The sequence below is a fragment of the Rhamphochromis longiceps genome, linkage group LG23 (assembly GCF_057381845.1).
Source record: "Rhamphochromis longiceps isolate RC_006_pf linkage group LG23, R_longiceps_female_GT1.1, whole genome shotgun sequence".
Lineage (NCBI taxonomy): Eukaryota > Metazoa > Chordata > Actinopteri > Cichliformes > Cichlidae > Rhamphochromis > Rhamphochromis longiceps.
Window position 1 is genome coordinate 41,274,827 of NC_140578.1, and position 27,216 is coordinate 41,302,042.

The 27,216-nt window shown below is 40.5% G+C and overlaps 2 protein-coding genes across 3 annotated transcripts in view; one reads left to right on the plus strand and one right to left on the minus strand.

Annotated features, from left to right (window-relative positions):
* LOC146642592 (fibroblast growth factor 14-like) overlaps positions 1–26,658 on the plus strand; it is a 78,887-nt gene extending 52,229 nt beyond the window's left edge. For both annotated transcript variants that reach the window (XM_085399152.1, XM_085399153.1), the window contains exons 4-5: positions 21,813–22,011; positions 22,120–26,658. In XM_085399152.1, coding sequence (XP_085255278.1) covers positions 21,813–22,011; positions 22,120–22,268 — 348 coding nt within the window. In that variant the 3' untranslated portion in view covers positions 22,269–26,658. The remainder of the gene's footprint in view (positions 1–21,812; positions 22,012–22,119) is intronic.
* LOC146642593 (E3 SUMO-protein ligase ZBED1-like) lies at positions 10,753–12,650 on the minus strand. Its single transcript, XM_085399151.1, has 2 exons — positions 11,578–12,650; positions 10,753–11,302 (listed from the first exon to the last, which is right to left on the minus strand). Exons 1-2 carry the CDS (start codon positions 12,648–12,650, stop codon positions 10,753–10,755), a joined length of 1,623 nt encoding a protein of 540 aa, XP_085255277.1.
* Positions 26,659–27,216: the final 558 nt, after the last annotated feature.

Consider the following 27,216-nt stretch of genomic DNA (forward strand, 5'->3'; position numbering starts at 1 on the left):
TGGGTAGCAAACTATCATTGAACTTTTATCTGTATTTTCCTATCAATAAAGACCTACACCACCCACCACCATCCGTACTACACCAAAGTACAAAGACATTTTCTGCAATTTAATGACAAGGTTATATACTAAATTCATAATTACAGAACAGTCTGAGCAATGATCTATCAGGACGTTGTCTGTAACACACATTTAATCACATAGTTTCACTGGACTGGCCCACTTATCATCAAGTGGACTGAATGTGGCTCACGTTGTAAAAATGAGGTTGTCATCCCTGCTCGAGACCTTTGCATAGTTTTTTTTTTCTTTTTAGAAAATGTTAGTTTTGCTTACCTACCATTTTTGCTATCTCTATTCTGATTGTAGAATTTACATAAATTGAATAGAAAATTGATTTGATTTGATTCATGCGCACTAAGAGGCCTAACAGTTCTTAGATCTTTACGGTGGTGACACATCAGTAGCACGCAGAACACCAGACCCCAGATGAAACAGGCTTCAGATGACGGTCATTAAGGAGGATCTAATCACTGGTACCTAATATAAAACTCCTGATTCTGATTTTGTAAATCTGAAGGTTATGTAAATATAACCTTTTACATGTTTTCATGTGACAGAATGACAAAAAAATAAAATATTTGCTTGTCTAAATAGATTGAAAAGGCCACAGTTTCTACAGGATGTGTTTTATTTTTGAGTATATTTAAAAATTTCTAGTCTCTTATCCGATATAGTTTAAATAACATTTATTTTGTGACCCATTAAGCATCAGTGTGTGTGCGCAGTGTGATGGACTAAACTAAACAGGAGTCCAGTTCAGGTTCTTGCAGAAGGAAAAATAATTCCATCGATCTCAACTTTCATATTCGGAATTAAAAGTGCCAGAACGATTCACACGACTTCACAGCCTACATTATGCATTCAAATCCCTGAATAAATGTGTCTCATTTGTCACTGAAAACAAGGAAAAGGACATTTTTGAAGAAATGTGAAGTAATGTAATCAATTTTAACACATTTTCTTCTGACGTGTCATCACTCACAGTTCTCAATTGTAAATGAAACTGAATTTTCTTCTCCAAATCTCAAAAAATATGAGATGTAAAATGCAATAATGTGCATTTTGGGGTTGCGTGGTTTTTTTTACTCTTTAAATGTCAAAAAAGACAAAAAAAGAGGAAACATTTCTTTTTCCCAAATTGCTTTAAGTATCCAAGCTGTGTATGTAGATTACATCATCCTCAGACATTTACATTATTCCTGGTATAGTGCATTTTCTTTGCAGCTTCTTCCTGGATGTATGCTGCTCTCCTCTTGGTGTGTTTTTTATCCTCTTATTGCAAATTGTTAATGATATGCTGCAAACTTAGTTATACATGGTGGCTCTTATTAATCCCAGATAACCATCATCTGGCGGCTGTGTGGTTGTGCACGTATGTGTGGTTTGTGTGTGGGTTTGGGAGTGCGTGCGCTCAGCTAACAGATGGCACAGTGTGCAATGAGCTGCTATGTGATAATTATGGAGCATGCTGGGGGAAGTGGAAAAAAAGTGCTGATGAGTTTGGGACTGTGTGTGTTTGCGTGTGAATGAGGACGAGAGTGGTAAAAGAGTGCGTCCCTGCGCAGAAGGGTGAATATTCCACGTATCGGTATTTTGTGTGTGCGCGGACGTATCAGGGGTGTTGGGTAGGTGTAGGTGTGAAGATGTCGGCTGAGAGGTGAAAGAGGAAATTGAGGTTTTGCCTTGTTTTTTCTTTTTTCTTTTTGCAAAATCATTGCACATTTCCTGCATCACACTGCTGTTACCGCCACACTGTGTTCTTCTACCGCTGCTGTATATGGATGAGAAAAAAGACAGGCAATATTACATTAGGGATGGCTTTGAACGTTATTTCCTGTTGATAATACCTGTTGTGACACACAGCAAACAAAACAGAAACATTTTTCAAAGGTGAATATTTTCATACATTTTGCCAACAGGCCTGTAAGGAGGTTTTGTAGACATGGTATGTTAATCACTTTATATACATTTTCCAGCCATTTTTTTAGTTACACCTTGATAGGGCCAGGTCGATCCCCCGTTTTTATCTTCAAGCTGCTTTAATTCTTTGTTGCATATATTCAACAATGTCCAGGAAAATTTTGCTCGGTGTTGGCATGACATGATCACACGTTGCTGGAAATTTGTCAACTGGATCCCAAAGGTGCTCTGTTGGATTGATCTGGTAACTGTGGAGACCATTTGAGTACACCGAACTCATCAGCAGAGTGGACAAAGTTTTTCTAAAGTTTTTTGGTGCAGTTTTGGTTAGCTCTTGTAAATTGTACCTTCAGTCTCCTGTTCTTAGCTGACAAGACTGATACCCAGTGTGGTCTTCTGCTGCTTTACCCCATGTCTAAAGCAGTCTGGCCATTTTCCTCTGACCTCTGGCACCTCTTCTCAATTCTGATGGTCGGTTTGAACTTAAACAGAATCTCTTAACCACGCCTACAAGCCTAAATGCACTGTGTTGTTGCCATGTGATTGGTTGACTAGGTATTTGCATTAACAAACAGATGTATTTAATAAAGGGCCTCTGTATGCTAGGTTTGTGTAGGTATTGGCATTAGGTGTGTGTATCTTGACAACTGTCCCTGAAAGCTCCTTTTTTCTCCCCTTTTTTCAATTTGTGTTTTGCTGACTGTCCACCATCATAGATTAGAAATGCAAATGTAGTTCTTCATGCAGTGAAGTCTCAGTGAATCGACCTTAGAGCCCTGGTCTGCATGTTTGGGAGTCCCCTGTGAGTTTACACACCATCTTGTTGCTACTCTTCCATCTTTGTCTTTATACACCATTCTTATTTTTTCAGTCATCTTTCTGTCCAGGTATCACTAGATGATAGAAAAGGACAATGGTATTTAATGAAACTGTTTAAAAAAAAAATTGATGATTAGGAGCATTTTTAAACAAAAACACAGAAAGAAAATACTGAAACTAGCCTAATATAACATAAATAATAATAAAATACTTATATAAATTAGTAAATTAAATAAGGGACCAGTAAGGTAGAAATTATACAAAAGAGAAAGTACAATCAATAGAAAATAGAAAAAGGTCAACTAAAGTAAAAGAGCTCAGTGAATAAAAATGTAAATGTAATACATTAAGGTGGTTTTGGGACAGGCCATTTGTTTGGCTTTGAATAGCGTCAGTTTCCAAGTATAAAAGCCATTAATGCTCCAATAAAATCATTCACTTTTTACAACAGAGGCATTCTGCTATTATATACACAAACATTGTAATATGTGATACACTTTTCTCAGATCCATATCACACGATATTCAGTATACATACTAATTCTACACATTATATACTATAGCTAATGGTCATCATACACAGCAGTTCATGACAAGTTTATTATAGTTAAAACTAAAACTAGATGTGAGAAAGCATTTCAGTTTACCAAAATAAAAATGAACTGAAACTGAAACATTTGTCATCACACCTTGACTGATGAGGCATTAACAGACACGTTTATTAGTCATGAAACATTAAGTTATGTTTTTATTCCAGCAGCTGTATTGATTTTCCTATATCTTACCTCTGTGATTTACCCTCCACACAGTAATACTAAAAGAGACTAAAAAAATATATTGACACAAAAAAAAAAAGATAACAATAAAGTGTAATAACTGTTGTTTGTGATAAGGAAACTGCACCATATATAAAATAAGTGAACAGCTGGAATATAGTCAGTGTGCTACTTTAAAAATTAAACTCCAAAAATCTAATCTTTGACTCTCTTTTTAGTTTATCAAACGTTTTGTATACACATGCAATTTATAAAACTGCCTTTTGAGATTCCTAAGCTGACTAATAGCATATAATTATAAAGATTAGCATTACATGATAAAATATAGTTATGTAGGGAAGAAAAACAAAATTAAAAAAGTAGCGCTGTAAAAATAAAATAAAGCAACATCAGGAACACAGTAATTGTGTTTAACTGATGGGTTTTGACATTTCAGATGTGGAGAAGGAGAGGCTCCCGATGCATAGGAGAGAAGTCTAAAACAGGCTTTCTCTAATGGTCTCCAAGCTGAAAAGGAAAAAGGACGGATTCCTGGTGTCACAGGAGCAAAGATTTCAGATGTGTGTAGAGAGAAAGAGATCAGGGAAGTAGTGAGGGGCAAGTATGTGAAGGAAGAGCCTGTGCTTAATGTGTTTAATGCAAAAGACTTTAAATCAGCAGCTTTAGTTCAGTTATCCGATGCTGCAGAGATGAATCTTGTTTCAGAGGAGCTGAACAACAGAGCTGTAAGTAATGATTATTTCATTATTGATCAATATTTTTTAAAGGTTGTTTGCAAAATAATTGGATATGCTCAGAAAGACATAGAATATTTATTATTTAAGAGCATAAAAAGATCATATCATTCTTTTGCTTGAAACTAAAACAGTGAGGGTTGTAGTCGTGTTCTGACGCTGGGGTTTGGTGATGTTGAACGTTTGGTTCTTTTTTATTTCTTGAATCTCGTGTGCTCTTGATTTCGTTGTTGTTCTAATGATGGTGAGTTTTTGTGATTTTTGTGAAATTATTTAGCTGTGTTGTTATTTGAGAATCACGTTTGAGTCTCTTTAGTGTTTGTGTGGTTTCTGGTTATTTGCTGTTTTGATAACTAGCTTTCTTGTGTGCCTTGTTTGAGCTTTTACCTAATATCTGTCTGCTTGTCTACATTTGTGTTGACAGGCCTATATTATGACAAGTCAACCAAAGAAAATCTGAAATTGTCTCTACTCTCTATTAATCAATTGGTTTTTGATGATGACCTCTCTCAATCTCACATAACCTTAAGTCTTCTTTTTTTTCAGCTGAAAATGGCTTTGCAGGTAGTCTGCCTTTCCCTCTGCCAAAAGTAATGACTTAATCCTTAGCTCCATTGATGTGGTGCTTTCACAGACTATTGTCCGACCAATGACAGGCAGGTCACTTGAAAGCAACCAGTCGATCTGGAGAGCTGTCGACAAGAAAGTCAATCAGGTATGAAAATAGTTGGTTACTAATTGTGTGACGGATCTATCGGGTAATTATTTGTCTCAGCACACTGTTAAAAGAGTTATTTTCCATCCGTATCTGCAATGTGGATATTTTTTCCCTTTTCAGCTTCTCTGCACAGCTCTGCGAAATGTTTCAGAACAAGATGTTTTAGGCAAACACCAGGGGTGTGTGTGCTTTGTATGTACGTTCATGTCTGTGTATCTGACACACGCCTGTGTACGTAGGCGTGCGCTTCCATTCAAAACGCAGTTGGTACAGCACTCAGACAGAGTGAGTCCTGTGATGTCTACATCCAGAGAGAGATGAGAAGGAAGAGGAGTGGCAGAGAGAATAAATGTTAGCCATGTGAGTCATGACACACGCACAGATTTTCTGGTAACTAGAGAATAAATTAGTTACTGTGGAGCTGTGGAGCCTCTTCAAAGACACCACTCTGTGAATCATGACATTGAAGTACCACAGGACAGGCTTCACACTCTACTAGCAGGTTTGAACGTTTATAGAAACATACTGTCCACGGCTGATGTTTCAGAAAGGAGTGATATGCAGTACTTGTGGCAGTTTTTCCAGTGAATCTGCACCTTTTTGCAGAAACTCACATCACTAAAATGGAGGCATAGAGAAATCTAAAGAAACTCAAAACACCCCTGGGTCAAGGACAAGAAATATTTTTTATCAGCTTGGAAACAATTTTGCAGACCACGTTCAACATGTGTGAATTAGATTCTGAGAAAAGGGATAGTTCTGTGATGAGGGATCCTAAGGATGATTAGACGTTGGTCAAATGAAGTTGACCCAAACAGAACCAAACAAGAAAACATCAACACCCAAAGCCACATGTTGCATTTCAGTATAATTCAATTCAATTAAGTTTTATTTATATAGCTCCAAATGACAACAACAGTCGCCTCAAGATGCTTTTTATTGTAAGGTCCCTACAAGGACCCTACAATAATACAGACAAAATCCCAACAATCAGATGACCCCTATGAGCAAACACTTGGCAACTGTGGGAAGGAAGAACTCCCTTTTAACAGGAAGAAACCTTTGGCTGAACCAGGCTTTGGGAGATATGTTATTTTAAAGTATTTTACTTTGTCAAAATGAACAAGGTGAAATGGTTTATTTATGCATTAAAGACTAATGTACAAAAAAATATGAAATGACTCTTTATTAAATTACCTAAAATTTGTACACGAGCAACCCATCATGGATTGCTCAGTCTCCAAATGCAGCGATTAAAAGGCACATTTTACTCGGTGTCTAAATGTTCAAATTTGAGCTTTATAGAAGTGATGTTACTTATACAAGCACTGCCTTACAACTAACACATACTGCTGGAAAATGCTGTCTGTAGAAGATCCCACAGAGTTTGCTAAGAGGGTCTCAAGAGAGCAAGAGTGTTCAGAGGCTTTACCTGACGAGCACAGGTAGGGTATGAGAGATCAGCGCAGAGAACTCCTTATCTTTGTAAGCTCATTAAAGCACTTGTTGACCTCATAAGAATTACAAGTAAGCCTGCTTACCAGTTTGAGTTATGTTTTCATATTTGTTCAAAGATTAAACACTGCCAGAGTTGCAGCTTCAGAAATAAGGCTAAAATATTTCTCTCACCCCATAGGAATATGTTTAAGGGCCATATTAATTTAATGGAGTGCACAAATAGAATTATAGTCAGATATATTCATGCCTTGATGGTATGCTTTCCTTACTGGCTTTGGTTGAAGCAGCTGTCTCGCTTTAAATCTGTTATTTTGTCTGAGTTATCAGTGGCGTGTCTAGAAAATTTTTGTTGGGGGGGGCCAGGTAGGGGCACAGATTTGGAGAAGGGTGGCAGATTTAATTGGCAGATAATGTTTTAAAAAAAAATTCTACCAACCCTTAACCATAATTCAATAATCCTATAAACCTAATAACCAAATGCACTTTTAACTCTTATTAGAATGAGATTTTAACCACTACGGTGCAAAGTTTTTAGATACTGCGTTGATAAAGTACAAGAGATACAATCAGTGCTTTGTCAGTGCTTACTCAGCATTCAAGGACATCAATATTTGCATAGTATTTTTACTGACATATAGTGCACATATGTTTTGGGCAAAAACATTTTTGAAAATTAAAATACGAACATTTGTAACAAACAATTGACAAATTAGCCAATGCCAATGCAAAACTTTATCTGCCTGTTAAAAAAAGAAGATAATCTTCTCACAAACTGGTGTTTGATTTTGAAACAGGAAAAAAGTGGGGAAACAAATGAAAAGACTAACATTTGAATAACACCTGAAAGCAAGTAAATACTTTCTATGCTGCCTTATGGTAAACTTTGGTAATATTGATAAAGAACAACACTGGCTGATGATAAAATACAGTCAGCTGGCATGGTGACACTGCCAGTATAACCTGCAGGGCTGGACTGGGACAAAAAAATTGGGCATTTTTACTACAGACCGACCCACCAGGTATTAAAGCCATAAAGCCTTTGAATGAAAACAAATGCTGTTGTGACAGTGATGTACAGTCTTGTTGGTATATGTATGATTTCTATACATTTTACGTCAGATAAAAACTTTGGTTGTAAGATTTAGATAATTATTTAATAAAAACTAGGTATTTTAAATGAGAATAAGAAAGAAAAGTATTTTTTTGTGCCCACCTTTCCCTGTTAATGCCCTACCTGGCCCCCTGGCAAAACTTTGCTAGACCCGCCCCTGCACAGTTACCAGCTGTCAGCTACATAAAAAAAGGATGCTGGTGTTATTTATCTCTCAGAAACAGTTGATAACTTCAACTCATTCATGTCACCTAAAAGGTAAACCTGTTTCTCCATCACCTGTTCAGCTCTGATGATTCAGTAAGGACATCTCCTGGTTTCATCTTCATGTTTCCCTCTCACCACATATCTAAACAGACATCATGACCAGCAGCTTTACAGCTGTGGCTCCAGCAAACATCAGCTGATACTAGAAATTAATATTAAATACATTCTAACAACAGCTGATCAAGCTTAAACGTGCTGCTGTTGTTTAGCGCAATATCCGCTGGTTTCCTCTTTCTGGCGCAAAGTGGGCGATAAACAAACAAGAGAGAAAAGCCGATCAGCTGATCATTGATCAGTTTCATGATTGAAGTAGCAACAGGAGAGGGAGGGGGAGAGAATGAGAGAAGAAGAGGCAGCTGTGCAGCGTAAAGACAGAATAAATCCAGCTTTGTGTCTTTTTTCCATTCTAGCTAAAGTCCGGGACAAACTGCGTCTCTTCTCAGCTCAATACGAAACGCGTAATATTTTCTCTGAATGAGGGACCATTCCATTTTTTTAAGGAGCCGTTGGCAACTCTACTAACTAACCTTATGAATAAAATAAAGTTCACTATCAGTAACATCATAGCACCCACCCAGCTGTATAAAAACTCCGTCAAACTGGCTAGAACGCAGTATGAGTTATTGCAACTGACAGTAAAAAGTCAGCAACATGAAAATAAACTCCACCTAAACTTGGTTCATATCTGACCCAGATAGACTGCAGGTCATAACTTCTTACCTGAAGTTCAGTTCACCTGACACTCGGACTGGCGGCTGCTTCGGGTCTCTCCTCCTGCCTCCCCTTCCCTCATCCACCTGTTGCCTCTGTGGAAGCCCCGTCATAGCCACCACCAAACAACGGAGTTATTTCTACACATCGACCTGCATCTGGCCAATCCACCACCTCTCATTGTTCATGCCATTACAAAAAAAATAAAAAAATAAGTCACTGGGGATATGCCCGGTATGCCCGATGGCCAGTCCAGCTATGTTAACCTGCAACCAAATCTGCAGCTCCATACAGCAATGTTACGACTTAGATTATATCTTATAACTCATAACTCTTATGTTAGCTGCCCTCAGTAGCATACTGCCTGAAATATTCCACAGCTGCAATAATTCTTTAAGTGTTATTTTTTTTCCTTGGTATTCTAATTTCACCGAAGTTTACTAAACTCAACAAACTTGATATTACTTACCGGGACATTTATTCTGTCCTCATTTTCTTTCACCGAAAAATTGTTTCCTGCAGTGCTGTCTTTCGCGCTTGGCTCTCCTACCTTTGCTAACGTGATGCACATAGCGCAGAAGCGATGCTGCATTCACTTACACTCGGATATCTGAGCGTCACCGTGAAAACATAATCGGACATTTGATATTTGATTGAATTTTATTGTTTTGCCTTTGGGGTGGCACCTGGGGTGGCCAGTCTGGTTTGGGGGGTGGCCTGTGCCCCCCCAGGCCACCCCGCTGGACACGCCATTGTGAGTTATATGCAGCTTTAGTCCTGTCTGAGTTTGCAATTGGTCATCTGGTGCCAGACCAGAGGTGAACATGCAAAGTAAAGAATGAAAAATGCCGTTGTAGTGCCATTTACTGTGACTGCAGTTGTTAGGCTTAGTGAAACCAGATAACCAATGATTCTCATTTCCGGTTCCATATTTTTTCTTCCAGACACCAGAGAGTTCAGTGGTAGAAAATCCTGATTTAGCCTATGCTAGGCCTTGGTCTAGCCTAGAGATAGGCATCTCCAGGCCTCGAGTGCCGGTGTCCTGCAGGTTTTAGTTGTGTCCTTGATCCAACACAGCTGATCCAAATTGCTAAATGACCTCCTCAACATGTCTTGAAGTTCTCCAGAGGCCTCATAATGAACTAATCATTTGATTCAGGTGTGTTGACCCAGGGTGATATCTAAAACCTGCAGAACATCGGCACTCGAGGCCTGGAGTTGCCTACCACTGGACAAGCCTCTCAGGTATCGCAGTCATCCTGGTCATCGTAGTCTAAGGAGCTTGGAAAGAAAAGCAACTGGACTTCTTTAAGTTTCCTTGAAGACATTTCACCTCTCATCTGAGAAGCTTCTTTAGTTCTAAGAGCAATTGGTGGAGAGTCCCAGATTTTAAGCCCCATGGGAGTGTCCCATAAAGCTTGGGATCCCTTCCCAGATGCCTTAACACTAGGGATGGGTATCGTTTAGGTTTTATCCGATACCGGTGCCAAACTGGTACTTTTGAAACGGTGCCGGTGCTTAAACGGTGCTCAAACCGGTGCTTAAAGAATGGAGAACACAAAATTGGTCCAAAAACCTCCCATGTTCAGCTGTTTTTATGTAAAAAGATAACAATGTTAGCCTTTTCTGCAGCTATGGGGCATATATGGTATCACTCTTGGCTGGAAGCAGTGCTTAAACAATGGAAAAAACTAGGGCTGTCAAATGATTAAAATTTTTAATCAGATTAATCACAGCCTAAAAATTAATTAATCATGATTAATCACAACTCGAAATATGACCAAAATGTGTGCAAACATACGGACAGATAGCGGATTTTTACACACTTGTTAGTGTTATTTAATGCTAAGACCACGCTGAGTGGCCTGCGTTCACTCAGCGTGGTCTGACGTAGGCTGGGTGTTGTGCTGGAAGCGAATTAATCACAGCCTAAAAATTTATTAATCGCAACTCGAAATATATGTGTATATGTGTGTATATATGTGTAAAAATCGGGACAGATAGTGGTTTTTAAACACACTTGTTTGTTTTATTTATTATTAATTGTGAGTACAAGCAGTACAAGCAGAACAGGGCTTCAAATAATTGTGAGGGATTTTTACTGAATGTTTTCCACCCGTTTAAATCTAGCACATTGTTTTATCCATATACATCTTCAAGTTCACAGAACATAGGCCTAATTCAACAGGCAAAATGTGGAGGCAGGAGTGGCCAGGTATCTGCGAGCAAGGCGGGCCAGCTGGCTGTGGGCTCCTGCATGAGCTGCCCACCACTGTAAGGGACAGTCCTCTAAGGCAGTGCAGGGCTCTGCTCTGTAGTGCTGTATGGCTCTGTCCTGCTGTACCTCCTCCTCTGACTCAGAGTCAGAGTCCATCTGCAGCAGGCTCAGCCTCTTCTTGGCTGGACCTTCTTCTGCAGTGTGTGATCTTCTAGGAGAGTCTTCATGCAGCATGCCTGCCAGTGTGGTCCACACTGCTTCTCTGTCAGTCTTGGGCACACTGCGTAGGTCTTTAAAACGTGGGTCCAGTGCAGTTGCGATCTGGAGCCATGCATAGTTGGTATGTTCCTGGCGGGAAGCAAGGTCTTCCTTAAACTTCTCTTTAAACCTCACCACATATGCAGGGTCCTCATCAGTTACTTCCATGACACGGCGCAGGTGGCAGAAGGCTGGTAGAACTACAGAGCAGGAGACGTAGGCCTCTCCTCCCAGCAGTTCAGTCACATATCTGCAGTGGAATACACACACACACACACACACACACACACACACACACACACACACACACACACACACACACACACACACACACACACACACACACACACACACAGATAAGACAGCAAATTAAAAAAAGCTTTTTAATACTAGGTAATATTAATAAAATATTTGATTTCATTTATTTTTTAAATAAGACATTTTCATAATAACAAAACTGATTTAAGATGTATGTTTGATACATTTAATCTAAACCTACAATTATGGTCACAATGACAGGCTCACCTGCAGGGCTCTAGAAGTGTCTCCAGTCTCTGGAGTTTGTCCCACTCTGGAGGCGTCAGGAGGACAAGTTTATGCTTTTGTTTATCCAGAGTCGCGGTTACTGCAGTTTGGTTGCGGATCAAGCGCTTCACCATCTCCAGCGTGGAGTTCCAGCGCGTAGGCACGTCCTGGGCCAACGGCTCCTGCTTGCGCCCCAGTGACACCTGCTCTGCGTTCAGCTCTGCTGTGTTTGCTGGGCTGTGCTTAAAATGGCCAACAATTTTGCGGCATTTGGCCAGCGCAGTGACAAAGCCACTGTCTGCGAGACTCACTGTGATGCATCTCTGTAGAATGTGCGCGGTACACGGCATGTGATTGAATGGCATGATGCGAGCCGCGGCGATCATATTGCGCGCACTGTCCGTGCCTACTGTTGTCACCTTCTCCTCAATTCTCCACCTGCGAGCAACAGTCTGGAACTGCTCTGCACAAGCCTCCGCAAAGTGCCGCTCTTCCGTTTTCATTATAGTCAGCGCAAAGGATGTCAGACCCCAGGCTTCAGTGATTAAATGCGCAGTAACTCCCAGGTAATTGTCATTACTCAATGATGTCCAGTGGTCTCCTGTCAGAGCCACGCATTCTGTGTGAACTAAAGCCTCTTCTTTTTTCTTTTTCTCCGTTTCATACAGTTCGTGGATTCGAATTGTTATTGTGCTTCTCGCTGGGGGCTTGTAGGACGCGTCCTGAGATGCAACCTTTAAAACATCCGCAAAGCCCTTGTCCTCCACAATGCTTAGCGGTCTGCAGTCCTTTGCTATCCATTTGGCTATATTGTCGGTCAGTTTGTCCAAAGAAGACTTACCGAGTGGCCTGCGTTCACTAAGAGTGGTCTGACGCAGGCCGGGTGAAGCTGCTGCCCCGACAAACGCGTGTTTGGCATTAAGGTGGTATTTTAAGGTCGAATTTGAACGGTGAAATTGAAACTCTTTACTACAGTGAGTGCAAATTACAACGCGTTTGTTTATTGTCCCATCTATGTTCTTCTTGTATTTAAATTCCCCATCCAGAAGGCCATCCGCTTCCTGCTTCTCCATTTTCAGTGGCGCGGTAAACAAATCAAGTGGAATTATGGGAGCGACTTATCTGCGTGTTGCGCTAAATAGTTAAATATTCTAACGAAATTAATTCCAAAATTTAATTATCGCAATTAACGCGTTAATTTCGACAGCTATAGAAAAAACACAAACTTTGTCCAAAAACCTCTCATGTTTAACTGTTTTCCACTTTTTCTTTGGTCATTTTAGCCTTTTTGGCCAGGGTGAAGTTAGTATCTGCCATCAAACAAGAAGACAGCCGCATGTAGCTATGATGGTGTTTGCTAGTTCACCTTACATGCATTAATGTAATAACGTGGTGAGCCTACTCAACGTAAATTACACACGAACAACATTAAGCTACTCACGCAGAGAAGAACGGCTGCTGCTGCCATCATCATCCTCATCATTTCTGCTACACTGGCAGGGCTAGGGGCCAGGACTCTCCTCTTCGTGTTTTTGGGGGATGTTGCATAACAGGCAACCCACCCGCAGTAGATGTGCACGGTGTGAGGTCTCGCAGCAAGCTATCAAATACGGCGCATTTCTCGGCTTTTAATGCGTCGCCAGGTGTTTCATCGGATTTGAGGAGTTACCTCCTTTGACAGTATCACAGTATCAGCTTAAAGCACTTGTTGCAGGCTGCTGAGTTTGCATCTTTTGCTGTGAAGTACAGCCAGACTTTTGACCGCTTCGCCTTGGGCATTTTTAATCTGTAGCTCTGCTCTAAAAGAACGTACGTACCTGGACCCGCCTACTATCCTCGGAAATGTAAAATGATTGGCTAGAATCTAAAGTGTATCACAGCTCAGGAAAAAAAAGCACCGAAATGTGCGCTGCTTTTCGGTCTGGTTACTACAGTTTATGTCAGAACTGGTGCCATCATGGCACCGGACACCGGTACCCATCCCTACTTAACACCTACTCACAACCTGGGCTATTTGACCTCAGTTAATCACATGATAGGGTGGGGCTAGGTTTCCCAATGGGTTCACCTGAAACCTTGAATAGGGAAACCTTGGCTGATTGGGACCCACAACCCTTTTCACACCTTGGCTCGTGTGATTAAGTAGAGGATCAATAGGGGGCCCATGACCCTCTTGTGGACACTCCCATAGGGCTTAAATCTGGGACTCTCCACCAATTGCTCTTAGAACTGAAGAAGCTTCTCAGATGAGAGGTGAAACCTCTTTAAGGAAACTTAAAGAAATCCAGATGCTTTTCTTTCCAAGCTCCCTAGACCTCTCAGGTAAACCTTCTCTCCCTTTAAGGCCATCCTACCTTTTTTCTGATTGGCTATAACTTCCAAATAGAAGGTTTAAAGAGAAGGTGTGTGGGGCTTCTTTCCTCATAGCCATACCTGTGTCCCTGAGATGACCTCATTAGCGATATCTGCTGTTACTGACATCATGCAGGGTCAAGACTAGAATCTGTCTGAAATGGAGCATTTGCAGCAGGCCCAAGCATGGGCTTTTGGATCACATTACTGTTACAATTGACCTTATTTTCAGTAAGATGGCCACATTCAGTGTGATGGGGCCATATTCAATATGAACATCAACCATTGTAATAATATAAATATGACAGAAGAGAAGGAAAGGAATATTTAGTCCTCCCTAACAGGAGCCTGTGCTGTGGTTGTTGCTGCGCCTCTAACACACCTGATCCAATTAAGAGCCACACATTTTCATCACAGAGTAATTGGATCAGGTGTGCGGATCTGAAGTGGTTGAGGAACACTGTGGTGTTGCTGACATGCTGAGAGCAACGCTGTGATCTGAATCAGATTTATGCTGTAATTCAGTATGCCTGGGCTGGAGGACATCCTTTCAAGTCTCTTTCCCAAGCACACTCCTCGCTCTTTTGTTTCCTTATGCCAACACTTTTCTTTCCACTCCTCCTCTTCCTCCTTCTCTGTGGGCTTCTTTTCTTTAGGATGATTTGTTTACCCACAATTCCCGTGGGTAATTAGCTCTGTGATAATAACTGGTGTTGGAAACAAACACACCCACTCACTGAGCAGTGCACACAAACAGACACACAAACACGCGCATTGGGATGAAAAACAACTTTCTTGAGCTAAGTCGCATTAAGTCTCGTTACAAGGAGAGCAAATTCACGTTAAAGAAGGGGGAACAAATACGAGCAACGTGTCTCAGCATTTGGTAATAATAAAACTGTACAATTTTTATGATGTTTGAACCGAATTAAATGACCGTAATGTTGGGTGATAATCACTGCCATTAACTTACTTGATGTCTCGATAATATAATTTTATGATCATTTTGTGGTGGTTGATTCGATTTTACACCGGCAGCAATTAAATAGAGTTAATGATTTTTTTTGTTATAATGAAAAACATGACACTAGGCTATTCAATTAAAAAAAATAAAATAAAAATAACTTGATTAAGTAGACATTTAACGAGGACGTTTGGAAGCATGTTTCCGCCACAGAAAAAGTTGCCATCCATAACCTAAAATTCGGAGTAAGGTATTTAAAATTTCAAGTTAATCAGTCAAAATTTCAAGGTAGCAACTCGAAATTTTGAGTTAGCTCTCCCAATCAGGAATATCTGTGCAAGTATATTAATTCCTTGTTATTGGAAGCATTAGATGCCAGCTGTCCAACAATTTGGCATGATTTGCTAGAAGGCATTCAAACCTGAAGAACCTGGTGTTGATTAAGTCATGGTTGTTATACACTGGTAGCTCACTCATGCTGATGATACTACCTGATTTTGAGCATGCATGCATCTGTGCCATCTGCTTCTGGGTAACAAGGAAACAACCTGATTGGCAGAGCTCATCTGGAATTCAACTTATCAACTCAAAATTTCGATTTGAGGATGTCATAAGAAAATAATAACCGGAATAAGGTGGGAAATTTTAACTTTTATCTGAAAAGGATCTTTGTGTGAATCATAATATCTTAGATCTTGGTATTGGCATTTACAACAACCACTAAGTGAAAATGAAAAGAACAAAATAAGACAAGAGAGAAACACCCTTCAACCATGTTATCTGTGATGTCATTGCATAGTTTGTCCACAAGAGGGCACTCTGCAGCTTCCCTATTCACGACCTGTAATATGAATGCCAGAAACGCAACAAGAAGCTGATCTGAGCAGAGCTGGACCGAGCGTTAACGAGTAAATACATAACAACACAAAACATACGGCAGAAAATTCTGGTTATGTTTTGATTTTCCGAAAGAAAAAATATCATCCGATATATCAGAATATCAGATTTTTAAATTCAGAAACATTGTGTGACAGGTGAGACCTGGAGACTTGGGACCACCCCTGGTGGGCGGAGCTGGTCTTCGCTCCTTTCATAAGCGCAGGTGTGGGCAATTGGGTATTCCTTTGCAAACCTGAAGCTGCGAGTGCTTGGTCCGAGTTGGGCATGTTGGTGTTTCTTAACTATGAAAGTCTGATACGCGTCCTCCCCTAAACTTCTGTTAGAACGGTGGGAAACATTGCTCCCGTGAGAACGGTATAGAGGACTTCATCGCCACTGACCCACATTTATTAGGGTGTGACACGAACTTGCGGACAGAGTACCGAGCTGCTGCTTTGCCAGGTGGATCTCTGGCTGCGGGCAAAGGACCCGACACATCAGTGTGTTTTAATTTGTTTTAAACTGGTGTAAGCCGACAGACTGACTGCTGTGGCTGTCGATGGTTTTGGGTTTTTTTGTTTTACTTTTTCTGTATCAGTAGGCACCCACAGATATTGATTCGCAGGCGGTGAAGGCGCTGCAGGGAAAACAAATCCTTTTTTTTGCCTCCCCGCTTTTGCATGCACAGCGGGGGGCCCGAGTGAAGACGGCACCGAAGATTTGCCTTTTTTTTCTATAGTGTTTTACCCATTTGGGGTCATGTGTGAGTTGCCGTCCATTTTTAACCTGTGTGCTATGTCGATTTGTTTTTAAACTGTTCCCCGCAGCGCTTGTCCTGTCACACGGGCAATCGTACAGTTTTATCGTTGTTAATAAGGTAACGTTTTTAATTGTTTTTAGGTGCTGCTGTTACACTGTTTCTTTTATTTTGTATTAAAAATTAAACTCTTTTAAACTGACTGTGCGCCTACGGCTCTGTCCTATTTTAAATAGGTACCTACCACGGACCACAAACGGAATCAGTCTTAAAAACCCTATATTTTTATATTTGGCTGTAATTTCTGTTTACATTCTCTAGTTAAATTAATTTCGATCGATGACAGAATGGTTTGGCTCGTCTCCATACTGATCCATCCCTCTTAACTTGCTCACTCAGTCTTTAGTCTTTTAGCCCACAGTCCAGGACAAGCAAATCATGAAGCCTGTGAGTCATGTAGCAGGTGCCACAGCCACAGGTCTGCACTCTTTGTCTTCTTTTAACCTGTGTTTGATTCGGCTCCCTTCAGCAGTACATGTTCCTCATTCTACCAAATCAATAGATTATAGGCTTTGGTAAAATGCAGTAATTACTTACAGTGGTGTATTGTTGCCCGTGTTTCTACTGAGAAGTTCCCAGTGGCCAGCAGTCAAGCTGTGGCAGCATTATCAGCTAGGTGCCAAGCTCTGTTATTAGTGCAGCCTTACGCTGAGCCAAGACTTTAGACTGCTTCTCTCTCTCTCTCTCTCTCTCGGTCTGATTTTGAATTCCTTATTTTTTAGGCCTTTAATGGATGAGGGACAAAGTGCTGCCTGTATCAATTTAGTCTGTTTTTGAGCAGCATGTTTAACATGTTAATGGGCTCTTCTCTCTCTGATTATGGCTGGCCTGAAAAGCGGCGTCTGTTCTGTCTAGCATGCGTGTGTGTGCGCGCTATTCAAAAAAGATAACAGTGTGCATGCATGTGTGCAGTGTGTGTGTGTGTGTGCACTTTCTCTAAATCTCTGCAGAGCGCAGAGAAATGACAGCGTTAAAAAAAAAAAGGAGAGCGATGGGAGAAATACAAAGATAAGAAAAGGGAGCGAGAGTAAAAGAGAGAGAATCCCCTGCTGTTTTTCCAATCAGGAGGCGTCGTCCTCCTCACTTGGTGATTTATTCTCTCTCCCCTCTTCTTCATGTCCCAATTTCCAACCTCCCCTCCACCCCACCCCACCCCACCCTTCCATTCATTCTTTCTCCCTGTCTTTCTTTCTGCGGGCAGCCCGTGAACATAGCTGTTTAGAAATGACGACAGAAGCACGTTCGAGGCGGGCCGCACTGTTAACATGACTCACCTGTAAGGCTGTGAGATTTTCATATGAAGTCTTCCTTCTACTTCACTTCTTTTCTTTTTTTGTCTTCTGAAATCATACTGGACCAAATATTGCTGCTGCAGACCATCAGACGTCAAGGATCTTTTATTTTAAAAGCAGCATTAAATGATGTATGACCTTACTGACCGACATTAATAAGTGTCTGGCACCGCTCCTTGCACGCCCCGGCAAAGATCACCCTACTTAACAAATGAATAATGAATACAGGGTGCAGGTCAAGACTACATATATATATTATTAAGCTGGTGTTTTGCAAGAATCACAAATAGTCAGCTCTGTGGAGATGCTCTTTATTTAAAAGGAAGGCATCTGATGTGCTGAAGGGGTGTCACTGAGATTGCCAATAAATAGAGCATTCATTCATTATAATCTGCCTTGTTTCGTCACCAGCCAATCATGTAGTCACATTTCACATCCCAGCAAGCCCTCCTGCATCTCCCTCCATTCATCCCCTAGAGCCACAAGTGTGTGTTTTGCATTGGCGGCATCTCCCCGCCGTACCTTTAAAACCATATCACGTTAAATGTCTTCCTATGTTAGCGTGAGTGGATGTTGCAGAGCACCAAATGCATCATATTGTTACTGTGTTAAATTACCAATGCAAGTGTTTCTCTCTCGCTAGTGCAGCCCTCCCCTCAGACACACACAGACATACACCCACCCACCCGCTGACCCCTCCCTCTCAGCGCTGGTTGGTTGCCACGGCTACCGTGTCGCCACTCTTCCTCATGTTGCTATGAGACTCGGACCGACAGACCTGAGCTGAATGACAATGTGTCTGTGGCTCTGGCAAAAGGCCCACAACAACCAATAAGAGACAGTCTAGACAAACACTTCCTAATCTGGGGTCTGGGGACCTCCGGGGTGATTGTTTGGGTTTGCAGGAGCCTTTGCAGCCAAACGAGGTGCAGTTTATTAACGCTTTAGTATTATTTTTATTAAATTATTACTCCAGCACCGTTTTGTAAATTATTGCGTGATTGATATCTGTGCTTGATTAAGACAGGAGTGCTCTTGTTGAACAAGGAGGAATCAAAATGAATGCTTGGATTAAAATTTTACAGTAAAACAGAGGTAGTTAGAGCTATCGTCGTCAATATATATCAATATATATTCTATATATATAGACAGTGGGCTGCTGACCATGAAAAAAGCTCCTCACATAATCAGAAGAATTTCACCAAAGCTTTTCAGCCTCCTTTAGCTCACTGTTTTGGTTTTTAGACCCTCAGTCACTCCATTTCCAGCCACACAGACACAAGTCATCTCCCTGTCTCGGTATGTATATTAATATGCAATCTTGGTTTTCTAATCATCTCTCATGCTTTGATATAATGACTGAAAATCACTCTAATTTCCCCACAAGGACTATCGAAGTTTAATCTTATTCACAGAGTAAAAGGACATAACAGATAAAGTGAATACCGTTTTGGGAGCTTCTTCTTTGCTTCTTCCGCATTTGAACCTCAGAACTATAGAAACTCCCAACCATTATTCAATTAACTGATCGGCTTTAAAAAAACAGCAGATTAAAGAACAGCCGTTGTATTATTCTATTAATTTATCACGAGAAAATGCAAAATGTTCTCCCATTCCTGTTAACCCTACAGTTTTAATCAAAAATGGACTGATAATGAGATTAATCATTAAATGCAGCCCTAAGGGGAAAGCGCGCTCTCCATAAATGATTTCATGCTGGTTTGGTTTGATATTACTTTTATTTCTACCCCAAACATAGATTTGATTTGCCAAAGGCGAGTCGTTCCACTGTCATATACATATTTTACAAACTACATAATACAACAAAGAAGAAAAGTACTTGTGTTGCTAATCCTCTAATAAAGCAAAAATAAGGGAATGAAGAAATAAATGCAAGAAACATATTGCTTTTATATCAGCTATGATATCAAAATCAGTTCTGTAGTATGTACAGGACATACACAGTGGTTTCTCCCTGACCCACGGTGTACAACTAAAATAAATAAATATAATAAATAAAGTCCAGGTTAAAACAGAGAGCTATGAGATTATGGGTAAAGAAAAAAGAATCAAGAATATGCATTTCACAGGATATATGATCCTTTTAAAGCCTGAGCCAAGAGATAATCGCCTGAAAATTCATATTTTCTGAAAATGGAGTTTTTATTGAGCCTTCTGACAAATTCAAAAAGCTAAATAAATAAATAAATATTAATTTGCATGTATGAGTTTTAATTAATGAGGTTCATAAAAATGTGAGGGTCATAAATGTTATGTTATTATGATAAACATGTTAGAATATCAAGTAAAAGATCCAAGTAGAAATTATACATCACTAAAATTGTTGTATCTGAAGTTGTATATGAAGACATTGTTACCAGTTTTATTTGTTGTGGTGCATTAATTTTGTGATGGCTAAATGTTCAAATACAGTGGGATGAAGACTTTAAAAAGGCAAATCTTTTATGTGTGGCTTTTTTCCTGCCTGGTTTAAATGGGAGTAAAAGAAAATAAACCAAGTAAGCCAAACTATTATTTGAAGGACTGAATTTCAGAGTTGATAACAAATATATAGCACTTTGGTTCAACAAGCAGAGCCTCCTGATATGTCATCTGCAATTATTCTATGAGTCTTTTTAGTGTTTTTGTCATACCTCCGTCCATTCACCCCCAATAGGTAACAGCAGATGGCCCCGCCCCTCCCTGAGCCTGGTTGTGCCGGAGGTTTGTAGCTGTGAAAAAGGGAGTTTTTCCTTCCCACTGTTGCCAAGTGTTTGCTCATAGGGGTCATCTGATGGTTGGGTTTTTCTCTGTATTATTGTACCTTGCAATATAAAGCGTCTTGAGGCGATTGTTGTTGTGATTTGGTGCTATAAAAATAAAACTGAATTGAATTGAGTCTGAAAACCCCCAGAAAAGAGTAACGTTTCATCCCAGCCTGGCTTTTATTCGTACTCGGCAGTGCAAGCGCACACCGGGGAGAGACGATTTTTCTCCCCGTAAGAATAACACCTTGTCTCTAGGCTGAAATATGCTCCGCTGGAGGCGCCCGCATCCATGGAAAAGAGTTTTGACACATAACAGCAGAGCTGATGTGGGTGGGGAGGTGAGATCTTTGGGGCTTTGTGTCACCGGAATCTATCTGCTTTTTCTTTTTATCTGTTTAGTTTGCTGTCGGTGCACATAGCCAGAGCGTCAGGGGAGAACGAGAATGACACGGGTTAGAGCAGTACATCATTCAGGCGGTGCTGTGCTTCTACTCTTTGTCTGCGGCTGGTCAATATCGGGTTTTTCTTTCTTTGGTTGTTCCTTTTTTTTCCTACAGAATCTGTTGCAAGAAAATAACGCCAGATCAAGCATAAGCAATAAGTCGAAAAGGGACAATTTGTGAGGAAGTGAGACTTTACAGATAATAAACTTTATTAAAGTCTCACGCAGACAATAGCAGCAAATATACAGTGCAAAGTAGTATCTATACATAAAGCACACATAATAGAAAACCGTATTAAGCTTGAAATGAGAGAACAAGACAGTTAAACCATAGAAATGCAGGCAGTATAACATTTATTGCAATTTTATTGGAATTTACTGCTCTAAAGTTTTCACATTTGCCCACATTCACAACTATATACACAGAGACATCTCGGTAGACTCTCATTAAAAACTTTTTCTTTTTCCCTTTTAAACCGAAAGCAAATATAACACCACTGTAAATTAAGTTTTCTGTAACAGTGATGCATACATACACTATGTGTGCAGCTATTTCATCAGTTCGTTTATTTTATTCTGATACCATTTCAGTTCAGAATTTGGTTTAATAGTGTAGAAAACATAAATATTTCATGAGTTCAGCACTGCGAAAGAAAACGTGGCTCACAAACTGTGGTAAAGTAATGTGATCGATATTTTCTTATGTCTCTGTCTCTCTCAGGAACTGTTCACGGCGGAGTGCAAGTTTAAGGAGTCGGTGTTCGAGAACTACTATGTTATCTACAGCTCGATGCTCTACAGGCAGAAAGAGTCGGGTCGGGCCTGGTTTCTTGGCCTCAATAAAGAGGGACAGGTCATGAAGGGCAACAGGGTCAAAAAGACCAAACCAGCAGCACATTTCCTGCCTAAACCCATAGAAGGTAACAAACTGGGCTTTTTATTTTCACTTTATATATGTATACATAGACATATATCCTCTGTCTCTCTTCACGCTGTCCTTCTGCTTTTCCTTTGCTCCTCCCCTGCAGTTGCGATGTACCGAGAGCCTTCGTTACACGATGTAGGAGAGGCAGTTCCTAAACTGGTCGGGTGCCCGCCATCCAAAAGCACAACCACTGAACCGGTAGTCATGAATGGCGGCAAACCAGTCAACAAACCTGACAAGGAGGCGACATAACCCCGCTCCCTGTTTTCACCTCGCCTGGCTGACGGGAGGCCAGGAGAAGCCACAAACTCGCCCCCACCCCCACTGCTGCGCTCTCCAAAAAAACAAAAACTGCAACAAAAAAGGTAACAAAACGAACAACAGTGGGACCACACGTCCAGCCTCACCAGGGGGGCCCGTAGAGACCACGCTGCAGTTGACGGCGGGGGGAAAAGGGGAGAAGGAAGACAGTAAAGTCAGGCTGATGTCTGACTGATGTTTCTGAACGAGGACAGTAGCATGTCCTCATCGTATGGCAGAAAGCAGGACTTAAAATCTAAACAAAACAAACAGAAATCTGAAAAAAATGACGTCCTCACCGGTATTTTTCTGTGACAATCTGTAAGAATGAGGCTGTCGTCGTCCCCGCACCCTCTTTTTCCTTTTCTGTTTTTTCCTTTGCCTGGTTCACTCGCTTGCTGGTGGCCACAGACACACATGCACGCAGCGCAGCCTCCCCACAGAAATCGACCACGCGTTCGGGTTCGATCTTTGAGTAAATAAGGAACAGATTAAAAGCATCAGCAAACATTGGGCGAAGAGAACACCTTAAACCAAACACTGATGATTCAGAGGACGCTTAGTCATCGATCAATTAAGATTTGGCACAGGACATTCTGTACTAAGCACACAGGGACATGTGCTTGGAAATTGCCGAATGCACTAAATACAAGGTAAACGCACCGGTTCACCTATCCCTACTTTTGATCACATAATAAAGAGAGACTTGTCATTTATGACCACATAGCTTAAAGCATGTTTGACTTCTCAGTATTCTTTTACTATGTTTCTCAGTTATTATTCTAAACAAACAAAGCACTAGTGATTTTTGAGCTACACTGCTGTACAGACGTAAATCGGATTTGAGTTTCTACCTCTGTGTCTTACACCCCCACCCCTTTCTGTTGTTTTGGTTCCTTTACAAATGCTATGATTTCCACATCGCTGACATAAGTGCAGCTCAGGAGAGGAGGAGGTCGGCTGATAAATGAAGAGTTTAGGCATCGAGTTGCTCAAATCAGCATGTAGCTGAGTATTGAAAGGAGAACGATTTACACAAATTCCTTGTTTGTAGCAGCACAGACAGTATTGGAGGCATGCTGGTGTCTAAGCAGCATGGTAGCAGTCAGTGTTTACATAGAGTAGCAGATATTCTAGACTGGTCGGATGGCGCTATAAGCCTGGTAGAACTTTTATTTATTTATTTTTTTCAATTGCCTTCCCATGTACTTGAAAACAAAAGCAGGAATTAGGAATACTGAACAGGGTAACTGATGTTAAAGCCACTGTGTGTAGAACTTGAACATCTCTCGCTTCCGACACACCGGACTACTCCAGTGTGTCGGAACCAAGGCCAGGTCTAGATCAGGAAGTGTTGCCAAAAGCCAGTAAAAAATATGGATGTAGCTTCTGGGTCTGAAAAACGAAGCAAACGCAGAAGTGCCTTAGAAACCTGTACTCTTTTTAATGGCCAGCAGGGGGCAACTCGTCTGGTTGCAAAACGACTTCTGGCTGTATAGAAATCTACGGGAAAACAGGCCCTGGCTTTCTTGGTCTGTGACCCCTGTAAACACTTACCTGATGACTTTATGTGCTTTCAGGTCAGGCTAAATAAAACACCATTTTCCATTTTGTCAATTATGGTCATTTCTAGAGTTAGGATGATTACCCTGGTCAGCTCATTGGCTAACAGCTGGTGATTGCCAAGTCACTAGCCAGTGAGCAACTGATCCAGTAAACAACAGCCAGATCTGCGCCTTGTTGTCACCAAGACGCAGTGACGGTAAAAACATTCAGCTTGAGGCTTTAAAGCAAGACTTTACTGAGGGACGTAACAGTAGCTAAGTCCGTCTTTTATACTGGCTTTGGTATTGCCAAGGGTCTTTTGCATTAGTCGAACATTTAGATTCTTCCGAGAATTTAACAAAAACGCACTGTGAAGTTGGTTCAATGAAAAAAATTGCTAAACACAAATTATAAACAATGATACAAGTGTACTATCAGCTAAGTATACTGCAAGGGTCCGCTTAAGTCCAAGTGACAGACTTCTGCCATCAAAGGGTGAATATGAGGCTCTGCGTTATAATGAACTCGTTCAGGGTTTTCGCAGGTCTTCGTGTCTTTATTATCAGTTTTCATTGTGATTTTAAAAAAATAACCTAAACTGTAGGATTATAACAGTGAGTCAGTAAACAATTATTTAGAGTTATTAAACACATTTTAAAACCTCTCAACTCACACAAACAGAAATTAGGCACAACAAATCAGCCACTTGAGTTTTAGTCATAATAGCATTAGCGGGTCCTCTTCAGTGAGCCAGCTTTAGTTTCATAACAGATTGTGTCTGGTCCAAGTACAAGGACTTCAAGGTTGCAAAAGGTTCAGTCATCATAAAATAAAAATTCTTGTTATCAAAAAAAAAAATGGCCCTGAAATTCATATTAGTCACTAGTTACCTCTGCCTCAATGTTTAAGTGCCATTGTAGCTGAGTCCAGAAGTTTATTGGTTTTTAAACATCAAGAGCCACAAAATAACTCTGGGCTGTGTGATGAATGGGCTGGGAAAGATGATGTTGTTTGTGAAATGTCGGGCCGACAGTAATTACACGAACGAAGCTAAAACGAGGCACTTATAATTAAAAGTAAGAAAAAGACCTCTCAAGTAATTTAGCCTACGATATGTTTTATAAGGCTTATAGTGTAATCTTTGTAATGTAAACTCGTTATCCGAGCGCTAACAGATTCCAAATAAATGTGGTGGAATAAGGAGAAGAAGATTTTTCTCTGAAATGTTTAAAGTGGGCTTGTTAAGGTTATTTCCAGCTTTATTTTTTTTAGCTTTGCATGAAATACTGTTCAAAATAATGCTTATTTGCTGCCCTTTAGTTAATCCAGTGTCTGAAGGCAGTTGTTTTAGCTCCTCCTTTAAGCCAACTTCCTTCTGATTGGCTGCCCCTCGTTTACTGGTTCCAGAGCTGTGCGCCTGAGTTTTTGACTCCTGCGTACACTAACTTTTTTATTTGAAGCTCCGACCGTGTTCGATGTGAACATACTCCACTGTAACAGCATTTGAATATAACAGATTATAAGGAAAAGCATGATCGGTTCCCTTTAAGTCTATTAAAATATGCAGCATGTGTTTACCTTCCACCTCTGGTTGCAGATCTGTGTGTCAACGCTGGATGTGTGAAGATCCGAGCAAACTGCCTATCAGCGCTGCATAATCGGGCAGGAGAAATGTTTGTTTTTGGCTGTTACATTTACACACAGTGGCTTTAAATCAGCCTGCGCAATGGCCTTCAGAAATCTGTGTAGTTTACTTAAAGTGTGGGAAAAAAGGTCGTTTCTTTAGAACACAATAAAAAACCCCACCAAACAGCATGCATCAATCCCAGCGTTGAATAAAGCGGTTGTAAAAATCGAAACACTCAAGAACGACAGTACAAGGTAGAAAATCAAAGAGATCAAACCAAATAGATTCCCCCCGCTTCGCCCTCTCACTGTGACTGTCAACATGGCGCCAGTCTGTTCTGGGCCTGAATCCTGTTCAGGCTGCCAGCCTTTCTGTTTACTCGTCTTTCTTGTGACGGCAACACTAGATGCCAATTAACTCCTCGAGAAGTTACACTAAGTAGTTGGTCACATCGCTGAGATCCAACACTTCAAATTAGCGTTCAGTGACAATGAGGCATGCAAATGAATATCTTCTGCGAGGCTCAGGATTGCAGTGCGTCTGCTTTTAATCAATGAAAACAGACACTGTGCATCTCTCTCCCTGTTGCGTTGAGTCCCAGTTTTTTGGGGGGAACAAGCGCTTTGCACGTTAATCACACGACTGAACCACTGTTCAGCAGCCTGCCGACACGAACCAAGCCCAATACCTACATCAAACGAGTGCTGGCCCCGAATCTACGGCCTCAGCAACAGGTATGTGTCGCCATAGCGGACGAAACACAGAGCTGGTGTAAAAGTAGTCTCGCTGCGTTGTGCAGAAGATCCCCTCTGTGACTGAAGAGACTGTGAAAAACACTAGACAGCTCACAGTGTTTCTAATTTTCAGATTTTTCTTTCCTCACATACGCCACGTTTTTTCTCTCCTTCCCTGATCTCATTAGCTGTTGCCTTCATGTTCCAGTATGTGTGGCTGACCAGCGTTACATAAACATAAATCCAGTCTATGTGGTGATGCAGGTGTAATTTCTCAGCCCTTAAATGCTGTTTTGAAAGAAAAACATTAGTTAAAAAAAAGAAGTCTTATTGAGCCAAATGAAAAAAGAGAGAGATGTTTCTTTGTCATGTCGTGTTTCAAACTGTAATCTTGATACTGAAAATCTGCAAGTACATGTGCAGGTTATGAGGTAAAAAAAACAAAACAAATATATATATATCTATCTATATATATATCGATATATCTATATCTATATATATATATATAGATATATCTATATCTATATCTATATATATCGATATATCTATATCTATATATATCGATATATCTATATCGATATATATAGATATATCTATATCTATATCGATAGATATATCTATATCTATATCGATAGATATATATATATATATATATATATATATATATATATATATATATATATATATATAATCTAGCTAGCTAAATGAGTGCCTCTCATTCATCTCCAGCTAAGAGAGCTGTGAGCTTGCAGGGCAGCTGTAGATTTGTGTTAAACCCTCAGCCTTCCTGGAATTCGCCAAGGTTTACTGAAGATTTCCCCAAATTCTCAGAGTGGTTTGACTCCAGCTCTGCTCTGCCTGACGTTACTTTGGATATTGTTGATAAGGAAGACGTCTTTGACTGGTGTTGTGCTCGTCTCACATCGAAGAAACGTGGATGTATCGTTTATTGACTACTCGTCGTGTCACACTAGGGGTTAGTAATAAAAAAAAA

Bases quoted from the DNA above. Each gene is read 5' to 3' on its own strand.
- LOC146642593 (XM_085399151.1), bottom strand. From the start codon at position 12,650: ATGGAGAAGCAGGAAGCGGATGGCCTTCTGGATGGGGAATTTAAATAC. The intron at 11,303-11,577 runs GTGAGCCTGTCA...ATTCCACTGCAG, and splicing joins ACACTTCTAGAGCCCTGCAG to ATATGTGACTGAACTGCTGG.